The 17,915-nt window shown below is 33.8% G+C and overlaps 3 protein-coding genes across 4 annotated transcripts in view; 1 reads left to right on the forward strand and 2 right to left on the reverse strand.

Moving 5' to 3' along the window:
• The window catches only part of LOC128211835 (fibroblast growth factor receptor 3-like), a 30,406-nt gene extending 25,849 nt beyond the window's left edge, over positions 1-4,557 (forward strand). The window contains exons 7-10 of one of the 2 annotated variants that reach the window (XM_052916923.1): positions 50-173; positions 1,922-2,109; positions 2,923-3,049; positions 4,193-4,557. In XM_052916923.1, the coding sequence (XP_052772883.1) occupies positions 50-173; positions 1,922-2,109; positions 2,923-3,049; positions 4,193-4,197 (444 nt within the window). In that variant the 3' untranslated portion in view covers positions 4,198-4,557. Of the gene's footprint in view, positions 1-49; positions 174-1,921; positions 2,110-2,395; positions 2,864-2,922; positions 3,050-4,192 lie in introns of those variants that run through there. The other variant, XM_052916924.1, reaches the window with a different exon arrangement.
• LOC128211833 (helicase POLQ-like) overlaps positions 1-17,915 on the reverse strand; it is a 386,931-nt gene that overhangs the window by 352,079 nt on the left and 16,937 nt on the right. The gene's annotated exons all lie outside the window — the stretch shown is intronic.
• Positions 14,311-15,918, reverse strand: LOC128211838 (transmembrane protein 272-like). The gene is made up of 2 exons (XM_052916927.1): positions 15,628-15,918; positions 14,311-14,696 (listed from the first exon to the last, which is right to left on the reverse strand). The coding sequence occupies exons 1-2, from the start codon at positions 15,872-15,874 to the stop codon at positions 14,464-14,466; spliced, it is 480 nt and encodes a 159-aa protein (XP_052772887.1). The 5' UTR covers positions 15,875-15,918; the 3' UTR covers positions 14,311-14,463.

Raw genomic sequence — 17,915 nt, forward strand, 5'->3', positions numbered from 1 at the left:
CTCATACATTTTCATACTTTCATGCATTAATTCGCCCATATATTTTCAGTACAAAAAGGAAGGCTGGAAGTTAACAATTGAAGACCTTGCGCTGGAAGACAAGGGGAACTACACTTGCATTGTAGCTAACGAACTTGGCTCAATCAACTGGAACTTTACTGTGGAGGTCCTTCGTAAGTGTTTCATGATGTCTTTAACCCTAGTGGTATACTGTTTCCACCTCTCATCTGTGAGGTATCTGGTCCAATCCCTTGCTGTGACTCTTATGGCATAGGGTCTCCAAAAAATGGCTATGCATAACGCATTTGAAAAATGGCCAATCGTAATGGATTTGAAAAATGTCCTCTTATAATGAATTTGAAAAATGGCCACTCATAATGGATTTGAAAAAGTGGATTTGAAAAATGGCCTTTTATAGTGAATTAGAAGAATTCTCTCTTGTAATGAATTTGCTCGCAACATCTTGTATGTAGGAGTGCTTCTGATGTTAATACATACATGGCGGATTTCAGCACATTAGTTTCAACAAAACAAAAAAAAGATCAAACCCTTGTTTAATTCAGATTTGTTTGCCTTTGTTCTACTTTGCATTAGCTAATATCAAACTGGATATGATTTCATGTATAAAAAGAGTAAAAACCACACCTGTGATAGATAAAAGATAATGTTTATTTTTGATGACAGAGGAGACTTTTAAGGACATTTGGTAATGAAATATTTGTCTTATCAACTAAATCTGGTAATGATGTAATGACGGAAATGTCTCAGTGTTGTTTTTTTCCAACCCTTTTGTGTGCTGAAATTAGACCCCATTCCCCTACTGAAAAAAAAGATATATTTTTCCCCTGTCTAGGTAAAAAAAAGTCCATTGTTCAAATCTCCTCTTTGGAGGAGCATTGACCTCTTAACATTTAGCAATAAAGTGCCATTCATGAATATGTCCATAGGTTTTTTGAATAAATGGTTTGAAAACAAGTTGCTATAAGTACTATTCCACTCTTTGCCAAAACGATGCTAATTTTCCCCTATCAAAGCTGCCACCATTCCCTCAAGACTGGAAAAATACTGTGTCAATAGCAATAACTGAGATTGTGCCTAGAAATCTCATATTATTTGGCAACATGTGTAATATACAATCCATTTGCAATTGGAATTATACTATCATTGACAAGAGTCTATATTTTTTGGCAATAGCGTTCCATCCATTAACATTTCTTATAACAATATTATGAATTGACAATGTTTGAGCTTGATATTCCTTATTAATAAGACTATTGATGGATGAGATGTAGTTCTCCGATAGTGGTGTATTTCTCCTGGCAAGATATCGCAACTTATCAGTGTTTTATTGTAGACAATTATCTCTGATCATCCTACTAAGCATTGGCACTTACAGTCGGAGTAGAGAAAACTGAAATCCCGAGATACTTGCGAAATTGTAGACTGTTGTCGAAGTGGAATTTAAGAGAGCTTCAAGCTAAAGTCGAAATGAAAAGCTTTTAGTTTGGTATTTTCTGTGTAGTGAAAAATGCTTCTTTTTTATGTCTGAAATGCTTCTTGATTAGTTCTTGATGAATATGCCTGAAAACATTTTTAATAAAGTGGGAAGGTATTGAAATTGTGCATCAGAATAGAAACCTCAGAGAAAACTATACTTAAGATAAACGTATATGATTGAAATAAATAGATATTTCTTAAACTGAACAAGACACTTTTTGGTTTAATTAATCAAGAGGAGTTAATATATCTTTTTAAAATACACTTTTTTCTTCTTTTTTTATCATGAATAGTTAATTTATCTTTTTATTACAGTTTTTTTGCATTACATAATATTAAAGTCGGACACATTAATTTTGAACCCATTTTAGTATTGATTTTACATAAGATATTATGTGATGACATGTGGGTCCCTTTTATTCAGAGCGTCTTCCAATCGCCCCGATTGTGGCTGCGTTGGAGAACCAGACTGCTGTGGTCGGTGAGGACGTCATGTGGACGTGTCAAATCGTGCTGAGCGACTCGCAACCAATGTTGCAATGGTTACAACATTACCAAGTCAACAACTCGTGGACGAATGAAAAAGGCCAGCCACATGTCAAGTTGTTGCAGGTGAGCTGATGTTTTAAAACTTCTTTTTTTTTTAAACAAAATGATCATATAGACGAACTTCTGTATCTGGTTGAAATATTAAAATTTCTAAATTACAAAATAAGCTGATATATTTTGAAAATGTGAATTTTTAAAAAAAAAATTACTTTAAAAAAAAAATAATTAAAAATTAAAATTTTAGTGAAAATAATTTGTTGATCAACAACCATATTGGTACCATAACTGTGTAACTTGATTGTTATTTATAAACTCATGATGACTTTTATTCTCCTGGAACTAATCACAGGGCAAAACGGTATTGTATTTAAAGAGTGTCGAGAATGATCCCAGCCTGATATCTGTGTTTGAATGCAAGTCTTGACCACTGATTGGTAGATAAAAATAGAATCTAGTCATCTGACTATGATCACATGGTTTGCCATGTGACCATTGCATGGATTTCCTAACTCCAGTCATGTGATCTGCCGGAATTGTGAACATTTTGTGAGTTTGTGTTAGTGTGTTTTATTTTTCTCAGTGACTTTTATGTTTCTGTCTGATTTTATATGATTTGTTAAGTTGTTTTATTTCCCCCCTCTGTTGGCTGCTTGTGTATGAAGAACTCACTGTTCAGAGCGCCAAACATCTCATTGTGTTAGTAGTGTTGTATTGTGGAAAAAATGTTTAAACTCTTGATGATAGTGTCATCCCTGATATCTTAAATATATTAAGTGCAGAAAGTTTAATATGAAGTTATACAACTTCAAATTAGGTATTTGTTTTTGAACCTCTCGGTAAAATTTAATATTCTGGTTTTATTCTGGGTTTGAGAAGACTGTAGATGACCCACAACTCCTTGAGCTAAAAAATGTCTCTGTGAATGACGCGGGCTGGTACACATGTCTTGCAGCTAACTCCGTCGGAATGACCTACCGCAGTGCTTACCTCACTGTTCTTACTGGTAAGTTTGTTTTTTGGTATTCCATCAGATTATATAATTATACTTTAGGAATTGAAGCATTATCCATGATAAGCCCCATTTTGCTGAACACGTCTGGGAGTAGCTGTGATGCCAAACAGTGGACTCTCTGAGCACCTGTTTGGTTAAATGTAAATGAACTATATTGAAACAATAAATTGAAATACTGTTGTCAATATATATCAAAATAACAGTCAAAACTCGCTATATTGAACTTTGTTATCTCGATGTTTTGGTCATGTTGAACTTTCTCGGGTTTTTTCCTGGTTTAGTTATACACTTTTTGTATTTCGGCTTGTATCAAAATTTTGTTATCTTGTAGTATTTCTCAAGGTCCAAACAACTTCGACATGGCGAGTTTTGATTGTGTTAGATGGTGCAGCCTCCATTTTTTTGCTAGCTACAAAGCTACTGTGTTCAGCCATCAAGCTGTTGATTTAGGTTTGATATTCAATGGAGATTTAATGGGTTTTCACCTCTCTTTCATATCATAGCCGTGGAGTCTTTAAACTGATATAAAGAATTAATGATAAATAGTTGCCATAGTATTAAAATTTGTAAGACTTTATACCAGTTTTATTCATGTGTCATTGAATTTGGGGTTTTAAAACCATATAAAAGCTTCTTCGTTGTTTTCACACCTGATGCGTTATAGTAGAAAATTGGTTTTGAAGGTAACTCCAAGTTTAGCACAGTCTATGAGATTTTATCTTGACTGGTACAATAGCGGTACAGGATGTTTTCCTAGGGCTCACCGTGGGTAGAAACGAACCTTCTTTGTGTAAAGTATAAGGGATTGTGTAAAGATAAACCCGAGTGACTCAAAAATGTCATGGTTACTGTACAATAATGTGGTAAAATTATGAATTTCTATAAGCAGTTACCATATTGTGGCAATATTTCTGCCGACATGATATTGTTTGCTTTAAGAAAGGGTAAAGCACTCCCTGTGAATAGAGATGGGCACTTGAATAAAGGGATTTAAGATTTCGATCACCCCAGTTACAGATTAAAGTACAGGTGCGCGGTGTTGAATTTAAATTTTACCTGTTGCCGTAATCTTTGGTTATTTTAAAATTCATGTGACACAACTGCGCAGTTATTTTGATGCTTTTATTTTTACAGCGTAATGGCTTCTTCCCAGAAATCGTGATTGCTTTGAAAGGGCTCAAGGAAAATTGCTTACCAAAGTTTATTAACCAGAACATGAAGTTTAGCTGTTGAAAGCTTATATTTCATTTCTGATAAAATAAAACAATCACCACATGTTATTATAATAATAGAACATTTATCAGTGATCTATGCTACATTATCTGTAATCTCAAATTGTTCAAAAAGATAAAAATCATTTGTGAATACAGTCAGCAAGTGGTTAGCTAGGACATATATTTGCTTGTTTCCTGGAACATCTGTAGAAGTGCTAGGTTTATTTAGTATCAGAGAGTTGACTGCTAGCATAATCAGAGCTAATATCCAGTCTGACACCTAAATATATGATGATAAGATAAACCAGTCTAAATTTCAAATATGTTTATTGCAAAAAAAACAGAAATTAGGGTTAGCGGTTATCAGTAGGGTTTATTTTTTTTGTGTCAGTGAGTTTTTATGGCTCTTTTGAAAAATAAATAGCTTATTTTAAATGTTGAAGTATTTAAATTTGCTGATCATTTGAACAACAAAAAAATAATGTAATGTATATATCTGGAAAAGTGTTTTGAACAGAAAGTGACTCATGAAATATTTCAGTCATACCAGCTCGACAACAAAATTATGATATTATTATAAATCTCTAGAGAAATGCGGTTTGTGTCTTTACTTTACTTTAAATGGTTACATTTTCCATAACAAAGCAATTATTTGGTCGTTAATTAGCATTCAAAACGCTGAATATGTCATGTATATGTCTACACCGTTGTTGGAATTCAAAGTAGTGTCAAATTAAAGCTGACATATATTTCTGATGTCATTTTCAATAGAATTTAGAGGAAAAATGGTCCACATGAATTTTGTTCGAAAATGTGTCTACTTAATGTCAGCCGGTTTACTGACACCATTAGGGGGATTTTCTGAAAGTTCATTTGGTAGAATTATTACATTGGAAGTACCCTTATATAAAGTACCCTTATATAAAAAGAATGCAGAGTGTTTATTCTCCCTGAGAGAAAAAAACATCTTTCACATTTTGTTTCAATAATGTAAAAATGGTTCAAAAGAATTCTTTACATTCTTGGTTTACATTGCTTTGTAAAACTAATTCACTGCTGTTGGGCTGGTGTTAAAACTTTGATAGTAAATAGTATGAAATTTGATTTTATCAATTTGAAAATTTTGTTTTATGGGGCTGTTTTGGATGATTTACTGAGAAAATTGGTGTACTTTGTAAAGCCTTTAAAATTTACACCAGATTTGCACTTGGTTTGAGATGAAGATCGGATACATGTAGGAAATGAAATATGCTGAATAAAGAGTTAGGGGGCCCTTACTCCAAAGTTGTGGGTGAGTTCCACAAAAACAGGAAATGAAATTTGCTGAATAAAGAGTCAGGGGGCCCTTACCCCAAAGTTGTGGGTTAGTTCCACAAAAACAGGAAATGAAATTTGCTGAATATAGAGTCAGGGGGCCCTTACTCCAAAGTTGTGGGTGAGTTCCACAAAAACAGGAAATGAAATTTGCTGAATTAAGAGTCAGGGGGCCCTTACCCCAAAGTTGTGGGTGAGTTCCACAAAAACAGGAAATGAAATTTGCTGAATAAAGAGTCAGGGGGCCCTTACCCAAAGTTGTGGGTGAGTTCCACAAAAACAGGAAATGAAATTTGCTGAATAAAGAGTCAGGGGGCCCTTACCCCAAAGTTGTGGGTGAGTTCCACAAAAACAGGAAATGAAATTTGCTGAATAAAGAGTCAGGGGGCCCTTACCCTAAAGTTGTGGGTTAGTTCCACAAAAACAGGAAATGAAATTTGCTGAATAAAGAGTCAGGCCTCTAACCCAACATTTGTGGTTGAGTCCCATAAAAATCCCTTTATTTGCCAATCAAGTCAAGAAGACCTATCCCAGGTGTAAGCTGGTATTCATGCAGCATCGTAAAGAAATAAAGGCAGAGGAAGTCATTAATTTGTGTGTTTCATGAAATAATGAAATCTTAGATATGAATGGCTTGGAGGTCATGTTGCACATTCTCGGCTAAGGTTTCCATGTAACATCCAACCTTTGAACCTGTCAGGCCCAAATATTCCTTTTGTCTGCTCACACATGTACATAAGCATTTCCTTTCACTGAAATTACATAATTGTTTTATTGAGTTAAATATAAAGATTTCTGCCGAAGAAATAATAAAAACCTTGGTCCTGTATTATCTTTGCTGGATGGCAGAGACATGGTCACATGCAGTTGCTAAATAACTAGTATTGAATTAATGCAGACACTAGTTTCCTTAATGAAATAAATTGTTAATATCAATTAGTGTTGGTAATGTCTTTCATGTTACATAATGATATTATGCTTGTTAAAGTCATATTTAGGAATGCAGAATATGAATTTATGTCGTCAGGTACATTTATGAAGCATTAAAAACTGTTGACACAAGTTTAGATCAGTAAATAACTTTGCATTTAAAATGTGCCGAAGTCAGAGGTGACAACACATTGAGGACGGCACACAAGATAGCCTCGATGTTTGATTGCCAACCAGCATAATAGCATTTGCTGTGTTTAGAGATAATATTCTCGTATAAATTTTGGATCATTATAAAATGTTTGCACTGAATTATGCTTTTGTGCATTAAAATCTTGATCTGCAGAAATCTTAAATTTGATAACTAGGGCTTCGCGAGAATACAATAAATATGATAATTTTACAGTTTGTTGCCGGATGTTTCTCAAAAGAAGATGAGTATTTAAAATAATCGCACTCTCAATTATGCTGACAGTTTAATAGACATAAAATAACGATAATATCCATTTTAAAGCTCAAGTTTTTTCATCGCATTTGGGTTACATAAATAATTTCTTTCTTTCTTAACACCTCAAAATAAATAATTTGCCTGTTAGAAATAGGGTAGCTTTTCAGACATATTCATCGACATGTCTTAAACTGAGATGGTCTTAAAGAGATAATTATTTTCTCACATAAAACAAAATACAGCTTGAATAAGATTTAAACAGATATGATTATTGCTAAAAGAGATAGATAAAAAAGGAGAAAAAAATAACACAAATTGAGAAACACTCCTAGCTATGGATGGAGATACAAAAGTGTTTTTGTTTGTATTTCCGAAGCCTCAGGGAGGGACGTGAGTGAGATACACTACAATAAAAGGATGATGTTTATCTGTCTATCAGCCTCGGTTATTGCAAACAATTATCTCCTTTGTGATAAATATGGCAGACTGATGTAACACAAAATGCTGCAGCCACAGTTTATAAGGTGATTATTTGAAAATAGCAAATTACCTCCTCTTGAACTGTCCTGAGAAATACGGCAGTTGTCCCCCTTGATGATTTTCAGTTTTAATAAAAAGAAAGTTCTAAAACGCAGTCAACGAAGATGGAAAAAAGAGATTATACTTTTTTTCTTTGATGCATTTTCAGGCTCGGATGGTTCTGCTCCTGAATGGTCCTCGATATTGTTGCGTGATCGACAGGTATATGTCAACGACTCCACCAAACTCCTGTGCAGGTATAAGGGAGCCCCCAAACCCTTCATCGAGTGGTATGCAAATGGAGAACGTCTAGGACCGTCCAAAAGGTAATCATCCAATACTTGTCTATCCGTCCTATGTAATTTCCCAACCATTTAAATAAGACATGTATGAGCAAGTCAGTTTTTGGGATCATAGTTTTCAACAAGCGACCACTGCCCTTCATGCTCTTCTTCACCTTCTTTAACCAATGCCAGAAGACAAAAAGGAATTTACAGCCTTCTTATTTCATTAGGCCAGTATGTCCTTGGTCTATTTTTATTTTACTTGTTGAAACTTATTCAGTTAGCAACGATTGTGAAACAAGTTGTAACAATATTATATTAATCACCCTTATTGTCATGATATTACGGGAGAATGTGGTCCTGAGTAGTGAGGGAAACAGGAGTACCCATAGGGAAACCCGCTTGCTTGGTGACCACAAACCAAACTTACATGTCTTTATTCGCTAATGTATCAAGTCTTGAGTTTGAAATTCAAGATTCAAAACAGCAAATCATGATTTTATTGTACAGATTTTACAAGAAGAGTGATAATGGTAAAACTGGCAATAGATGTTGCAAAGTAGAATGTTTAACAGTTATTTACACATTTTTTGTCAACAATAATTACATTGAAGATAATTTATGACTTCAAAGTATGTGCTTGTCTGGAGTCTAAGCCTCAAATGTAAGACTTGAGTAAACATGCAGACTCTGGCCACAAGGGAATATAGACCCTGTCAAAGACATATTTTATTAATTAACAGGAAAATGATTCAAGTTTCAGCTTTCGTCTCGTCAACAAAAATTAAAAAAATTGAAAAATTGTGAAACATTTTTTTTTTCAATAATGAAAATACTGTTGTTGTTTTTTTTCAGGTTCAAAATAGCCAAATATTCCCTGAATCTTAAAGATATTAAACCCAAAGATGCGGGTAGTTATGCCTGCAGAGTTTGGAACGAGTTTGGGATCCTTTGGGGAAACTTTACTCTCAAAGTTTTAAACAATACTGGTGAGTCGGGGTAATATTGTACATTTATAAATGACTGTTTTAACACCTCTTAGAATTTGTAAAACAACACCCTGGTATCAAGATAAAATTGCAAAAAAAAAACACTGAAGGAAGAAAAACTCATAGTGACAATATTTAAATGAATTGTATTTAAAAACCAAATCCTTTTTGTTGCTAATTAATGAATTTCTAGCAAACTTGCATTTGTTGGTTAGATGATAGTTTTTTTATTATGACAAATGTAAATAAATAGAAATGATACCAATAATTCTTTTTATGTTTTTTTCAGAAAGTCCAACGCCTCCTGACTATTACATTGAAGTCCCTGAAGATATCTTTGAAGATCTGAAAAGTAAGTTAATTCTAGGATTTGACACTTTATTCTTTGTAGAACAAGAACCATGTTCAAGGCATGGGTAGTCTTCAAGCATACACTCTGTATAAGGTGTAAAAAAAAAAAAAAAAGTTTCCACTTAGCCGATCTGCCTTATTTTCTCCGCCTGACCCTTCACTTATTTCATTCGTTATTTCCTAAAATATGTGCATTTTTTGAGAGAACATGTTAAATTTTGACCATTTTTTTTTTCAAGATTTTCTACAATAGTGATAAACCAATCTGATGTCAGTAAGGTATATATCACCGTTCTCGAAAAAAAGAACAATGAAAAATGAAAAAATATGCCTACCTTCCTCATTTTTTTTGAGATGTTAGTTGAAACTAAGAACTTTTGTTTGGCTGTGTTTACTAAGTTTGTGATCAAGCCTTTCCATTATGAATTGCCGTTAAAATTCTTTTTTTTTCTTTTAAAGTGTATTAAAAGGTTAAAAAATGGAGTAAACTCCTTTAATGTCATTTTAATGTCTCTCATACCCTTAAATTTCTGATCGCCTAAATGAGTAATTGGCCAATGTTGACAAAATAACTTGCTGTGATATTCCCAGAGATGTCGTACGCTGTAGTCTTAAATTTGACTAATTTGTGTAATAATTTTAACAAACATTTTGTTAAAACCGGAAAATAATCTTATTGGTCAATGTTATATATGCAATTAACTGCTTTACTCAAACCACGATTTTATACATAATATGTGTGCTCTTTTAATGTGTTTACGGCTTAAATATACAAATCCGTAGATATAAATTAAATGACGAACGACAACACTACAAGTATGTGCTCATTTAAGTGTATTGCGTCATGGTTTCATTAAAATCTGCTGTATTTGGAGCAGGCATCATTTTCTTCACAGTTTGAATGGTTTTCATTTATTTAAAGCTGCACTCTCACAGATCGAAGGTTTTGACAACTTTTTTTATTGTTGTCTTTGAACGAGCAATTTTTAGCGAAAATCCATGGAAACCAGTGTTATAAGACTGCTGACAAAAATTAGATCGCAGATTTTTATATTTAAGTTCAACAATTAATGTTTTATGCATTTTTCTTAAACCATAAAACATTGATTTTGTTATTCTTTACTTAATTTTTTGGGGAAGAAAGAATAGAATTTACATACACGTGTTCTTTTTTATTACCTAAATTTACGACTCAACAATATTTTTTCGGTTACACACCACTATTATCTTTGGAGCGCAACCCCAGATTGCCAATATACACAACAATTTTCGAACGGAAATATGCAAATCTGCGATCTGATTTTTTTTCAGCAATCTCTTATCATTGGTGTGCAGATATTTACGCAAATATTTGCTCTTTCGAAGACAAAAAATAAAAAAAACCTGTAAAAAACGGTAAATCTGTGAGAGTGCAGCTTTAAAACAACAAGACTGATTGAATGTTGTATTTTCCAGACTTGATATGACGCATTGCTCATATGATATAAGTGGAATCCCATGAGATAAAAATAGATTTAACTAACACAAGGACACTCTAAATAAACATAAAACAATCAAAACACTACAGACAACTTGTGTATGAATACACTCAAACTTGAGATAACACAACGGATGTGTCCTCTTGTGCTTTCATATAAAATGTAAGCTAAAAATGACATCCGTTATTAATAAGTGAACAATATATCAAAATATATACATGTTTATGTATCATTTATTTACATACAAATATTGCCTAGCTATGTATCTATAATATTACTATTCATTTTACAAACATTTATGTAACCGCTATACATTTATCATTTTCTCATTGATGGCATCATGTTATGCCGTTAAATTATCAAAATTATTTTATTCGAATAAATCTGCACCATATTTTTTTCAGACGTAGCGATAATAAATGCAAACCTATCAAATATAATATAAGCCAACTCACACGCTGCTCCACAGATTGCCAGCCCTTCTCCACTTCTTCCTTTCCCCATGTTTATATTTTCAAAAAAAATAAATAAACAAACTTATTCACAAATATTTATAATCGAAACTAGAATATACGCAGATATCCTGAAACCAAACTTATAAGCGTGAACTGTGTGATCTGTAGCGTAAATACTGCTCGCGCTTCGCCTGTTATTGAATCTGCACACTAATAAAGTGTTCATATAGAGATTATAAAATACTGATCATTGAAGTAGTCTAGTTTCGTTTTCGCAATGATTTGCACATGGTATAAATATTTGGCAAGCGTTCAATAACATATTAAGCGTCGGAGACATATTAATTTCGTTCCGGATGGTTCGAAGGCTACATAAAAGTCTGCTTTGGTTTCAATACATGCACCCTTCCATAAATAAAACTGATAAAATGTTTATCTAAATTGCAAGAATACGCATTGAAATATTGCGAAAATATTCATTTCTAAAATCACTACGAGATTATTTCAACTCATAAGAAAAAGGGCACAGTAATTTTACCTCCCTTATGAGTTTTGCAAAGTGAAAATTAACAGTTTTTTAGCTACTTTAAACACTGGCAGTATTACTTGTAGGGTGATATATTGATGTCTGATTGTGCATTTCACGGTTTGAAATAGGTATTTGGCTCATTTTTTTGTGTCTGAAGTGCCAAATCATATCATTTTGGTAGCGTATAAAGAGATAAACAACGCATATGAGAACATACTTATAATGATTTTAGACTATCGTAGTCTGGTGTATCAAACTGAGTACTCAGTCACTTTATAGGCAATAAAGTGTACATTTGGTATTATTTTGTGACTTATTTCAATTATATATGTTATGAGTGTTAATGTGATACAACATATGTTATGAGTGTTAATGTGATACAACATATGTTATTATGTTAATGTGATACAACATATGTTATGATGTTAACACACAATCATTATACATTTCAAGGTACCACATGAAAAATTTGCTTTCCATCTTAATCACTGCACCATTTGTCATAAAAACTGAGCCATAAGTGGAATATTTTAATCCTACACCAAATGTAAAAAAACTGTACCATAATAGTATGTGAACTTGTTTGTGCCATGCAGCATATATGAAAAGATTATGCAACATTTGTCAAATTTAAAATCTAAACATTTGCTGAAACTTGGTATTTTCATCACAGAAGTACGGTTGAAGCCGATTAGGTAAAGCGTGCATCATATGTGAAATTCAATCCACCATTGAAGTGTAAAATATCGCTGTCTTCAATATCATTGTCATCGTCGACGTCGTCGTTTTCTTCATCTTCAACAGTGGCATGATCACCACGACCACCATTATCCCCATGATTATCGGCATCAATATAAGTGTATATGTGGAGGAAATAATTGATCGTTCATATGAATGTATTAACAAAGTTTAACTTGTATTCGCATTCTTTTTATTCATGCAAACCATTATACATACGCAAATGCAACAAGGATCTGAGACATTTTCGTGTCCAAATTCAATCAAGGACGATAGATAGATAGATAGGATGGATGTCTACCGTTAGAATACATGTTATGTAAGGGTGACAGTATTAGAAATGAGAACAGTAAATAGATAATACAAGGGGAAATAACAATATTATATAGCAAAATGTTGAAATGTCTATTTTATTCCTTCTAGTAATTTCATAATAATATTTAAGAGTTAAGACAGTGTTCATTTTAAGTAAATAAATGAAAATTGGGAGATAATTTTGCAAGAATAGGTGCGAGAGTTATAGTTCTTGAGAAGTTAATATTTAATCATTTATTTACCAGCCATTAATGAACTTCCTGTTTTTAGGGTCCTAATAAGACTCATAACATCTTAAAGGATGTAAATGTACACGGAGAAAGGACGTTAAGTAGAATAAACTAATTTCATTTTTCATAATTATATTATAACATGGAATTTAAAACAGTGTACTCGGTTGAAAGAGCACTTCATAATTTTCGAGAGACTTGGGCCAGAATGTGTTTCTTCCACAATTTAATCCTATCACGATCACTAATAACCTCTCGTTAAAGTGTAAGTAACACATGTTGAGAAACCTCTAATATCATATAACTGAACACGTGTAATTGATTAACAATAACACAATGGAAAATACAGGGACAAGCCCGGCGGTAGATAATAAAAAACAAACCCTGTTTAGGGGAATTAGGCATAAAGACAATGCACTCTTGACACAAACATATTAACATCACAAAATACAAAAAAAAAAATTATACACATACACAAATACAAACACCACAAACAAACCATAATCTCATCAAAATTGCCGTTGAATGATGCGATAACCACCGTAAAACGGCCAGTGAAAAAAGATATGTAAATCTCACCAGAGCAGGTATTGATTGGAATTACAACGTAATAACAAATCCGAACATGTCCTGCTCTGTGTCAAGGTAAAATGCTCCTGTTTGAAAATTCTTGTTTATCAACAGTGGAAAAGGGTAACTAGTATTCAAGTTTGAAATTTTAATAGTAAAGAAAAACAGGCTTACACGGTCGCATAAATATACAAAAGTAACAAGTTTACAAGGAATACAATTCACTTGTTTATGGTAGAGTTCGCAGGTCACAATATGCAGGGAGAATACAGCCGCTTTGAACGACATCATGCAGATGGTCTCCACAGTCATGGCTTCTTTTCAGGAACGACACAAGCAACGTTTTGGTGAAGTTTTTGATGTATGTACAGAAACCAAATTACAGAAGTATCTTAAGTTTAAATAGTTCCTTTTCCTTAAATTCAAACAATTTCCTTAACGGTTTTATTTCACTGGTAGAAAGTGTCATGCTAAGTGTATATTCTGCAATCAAAATATGGTCACTTAAAGTCTTAAAAATTAAAACGCCAGTTTAAAGAATTAGTTAGTTTTTTTGAAATAAAAGAAATCCAAATTTAACACAGAAGTTAAAAAAGGTTAACCATTTCTTAAAGCTACACTCTCACAGATGTACCATTTGTACAACATTTTTATTTTTTGTCTTCGAAAGAGAAAATTTTTGCGTAAATATCTGCAACCAAATGATGTAAGATTGCTGACAAAAATCAGATCGTAGATTTTCATATTTCCGTTCGAAAATTAATGTTTAACTAACGGTTTAAGAAAAATGCATAAAACATCAATTTTTCGAACTTAAATATAAAAATCTGCGATCTAGTTTTTGCCAGCAGTCTTATATAACTGGTTGTCATGGATTGTCGCAAAAAATGGCTCGTTCCAAGACAAAAAAAAAATTGTCACAACGTTCAGTTGTGTTTGGATACAAGAATATATTATGAAGCGAAGACGCATTACACAAATACTAGAAAACACTTGCATACATATACAAAATCATTGTGTTTGGCTCAAAGAATACACACACTAAGCACTTATCTGCGCTCCCCCACGTGACCGAGAGCAAATTGCACGGAAAGAGCACAATGTGGTAATAAACCAGAATACGAAGAAAATCCAGTCGATTGTGACCATGGCAAACGCGAAGGTCAAGGTCGGCTTATGGCAGTCTTGAGAGCAGCCCGTCGTAACGTTGCCAATACAGGGCACGAAGTCATCGTTGTTTACCGTTCCGAACGTGGGGTACACCCACAATGATCCTGAAAAAAGAAGAAATATATTATTAGAAATCAAAGTATAAATACATTTAAGAGACACATATGGATATAGATTTTTGTGGGCTAAAATGAGTCCTGGCTAAATGCACTGAGTTCATCATAAATAAGCGGATATTTGTTTTGCAGGAAAGTCATTCTTTTGTAATTTCATTAACGAGGGCTAGGTAACCTCGGAGATAGTATTCTCTATACAAAAAGATATCAATAATATAACTCGAATATGGAAGGTTGTGGTGTGTAAGCTTATTTATACTCGCACTAGGGCCTTGCCCATTCGGCGAGTGCTCCGTTGAGATTGTTAGTCATTTTAGATTGTTGGAGCATAGTGCACAGACAGAATGTAACCCTGGTTAGAGCTACCCTGGTTCTTTAACGTGCACCAGTGTATAGCACTGTCACACGGGATCCCCATTTAACGTCCCTCCCGGAAAACGATTAGTATTTTAGTGATGCGAGGGGGAATCCCCTGAACTGATAGTCAAGTGAGCTTCCACTAGACCAGGGATCCGCCACTAATATGGAAGGTGCATGCGATAGCTAACAAATACTTGTTTTCAAAGTATACATTAGATTGCTACACTATACAATATGCTGAAACGGATTCGAACGAAAGCTACAAATTTTCACTGCAGTTAGTTGAAATGGATGTCTATTATGTGTTGTGTTTATGTGTTGTGGTTTCTTGTTTGTCCATCGAATTATATTTGTATGCAAATAAACAAGGTTTGAACATCTCAGCTAACTTCTGTAGTTTAAAAATATCAAAAAAAATCTTAGAACTTTAGAAGAGCCTTTGCCCAATCACCCGGTATTACCACAAGTAAAACAAGACACCTCAAAAATAAGCCCTGTTGTTCTATCACTCTCTTAATTGAATTCTTAGTCAGTGGGACTTTTAAAAACAACACCATACCACAGATGAGCCAGGCAAGGTTGAAGATCAGCCCTATGACCCCACAGACGCTGCGCGCGGGACTTTGACTTTCATCACCGTCATCCCCTTGTTTACGCGCCGAGCCGCCAAAGAAGATTGGAGCCACGCCGCTCACGATCAGCCAGATGGGCACCAAGTCTTGTAGAGGACAGTCATGAAGATGGATGGCTCCTGTAATATTTGATTTGAGTGAACTAGTAAATAAGTAAACGATACAGTGATACATTAAAAATTAAATTATTGTACTTGGACAACACCAGTTATGAATTCCCTACAAAATACACGCAGGGAAATCGCCGAATGGAACCCTGGGGGCAGTTTTAATAAAAGATGTCAGTCGTCCGTAAATGAAGTTATCGTAAATAATGTATTAACGTCACAAATGACAATACACCGACCTTTTCTTTCCACAACTTCGTGTTCGATTCAAATGTTCAATTCACTTCAACACGGAGAACAATAATAAACCTATGCGACTAGAATAATTTCAACTTACGACTACAATCGACTAAGATCTTTGTTGCGGACGCGATCCCTGCAATGGTTAAGGACCATTGATTCTCCGTTTTTATTGAAAATACGATTCAGAATACGTGTAGCTGATCAAACTCCACGCAGAAGTTACTTTCATTGCCGTGTAATAATCAATGAGATCACGCGAACCACTTCAGCAAAATCACGTGACATCGTTAACCAAGTTCAAATTTGCTTTCAATTGAAATAGAATTCATAATTATCTTTGAAAACAACTATTTTCCGAAATAATTTACACACAAATAGATCATCTCTGATTATTAAGGGAGATCACTGCTTGCTAGACAGATATATAACTAGTATCCTAGTATACTTATTTATAACAGCTCGATTGTAAATAAGCTATCAACTGATATAAACTCGTTTTCGAGGCAGTTTAATATTGTGTTCTTTTTGAGAGGTTATAAGATACATCGAGACCAAAACCTTTTGGGTTAGATGCGGAAACCTATACCAATTGACTATTATCGTCCATTCACTATTTAAAAAAATAAATGTATAACTGCGGTTCTCATTGCTTTACAAAATACTTTTTGGCCATCCCGAGTCAATTAAATCAGTTCTAATTGCCCCTTCCCGTGACTATTTTCGCCAACAAGAGTTGATATGGTTCTAATTGCCCCTTCCCTTGTCAACTTTGGCCACCCCGAGACAATAGTGTGGTTCTTATTGCATCAAATGTTTTACAATCCTTAGTGAACATTTGTGGTCATCATTGCCACAACCAATGAAAAGTTAAACCATCGTGAGTGAACATATGTGAATCTCACTGCCACTACCAGTGACTAGTCGGCCATAGTTAACATTTGCCAAAAATGAGCACTATAACTTGCGTTCTTCATAAAATCACTCATTCATAAAAGAAGCACATATTCCGATGCGGTTTAATATCTCTACACAGTGATTTGAATATTGTAATCCATTCTTGGAAGTTTCATGTAATATAGACTTCAACGAAGAAAATGTTTGTAAAAGGCATTTAGCTATCAGTAGTTTACGTTACGTCGGTCCATAAGTTGCAAGAGGCAATGTGCATATTGCAAAGCCCAGGTAATACTACCTATATAAATATAAAGGTTTGTGGAGAAAGCCAAAGGCTTAAAGGTATCCATTTCCTTCTTTGACTGGTATTGCCATCTATACATTAAACATGAGTCTTATATACACTGACAAAAGTTTGAAAAGAAAACGAGTCACTGAAACAAAATAACACTTAACAATACAAACGTGTTATTGCGTAATCCATGTTTTTAAACAGCCATGGTCCATGTTTATTAACGGCCAGAAAACAACAACAACAACAACAACAATAATAATTTTATATTTAGAAAATAATCAGCAAGATTCACTACCAATACTCAGATAGGAAAATTAAAATGAAATGATGATTTACAGTTTTGCCAGAACTCCAAGTTGGGGCAGTTCTTAAGTACAACATGTTTATGTGCATAGTCTCAAGTCTGAGCTCAAGCGCAAGACGCAAAATTTCATTTTTATTGTAAATTTTCTTCATGGCGAGTGTTGATGTGAAACTTGAATCGTAAATCTCGTAACCATAGTTCTTTGCGAAAAAGTCATGTAAATGAATTTTCTTCAGATTTTAAATATTTCATTTTCGGAGTCTGAGACTGTCTTTAGACTCTTCGTAAACCAAGGTGATATTACATGTACTTAAAGCTAGGTAGTTTAAGTTGATATTTTGTATTTTCAACATATTAAAGTTATAGCGTAAA

This window comes from Mya arenaria, chromosome 12 (assembly GCF_026914265.1).
Source record: "Mya arenaria isolate MELC-2E11 chromosome 12, ASM2691426v1".
Classification (NCBI taxonomy): Eukaryota; Metazoa; Mollusca; class Bivalvia; order Myida; family Myidae; genus Mya; species Mya arenaria.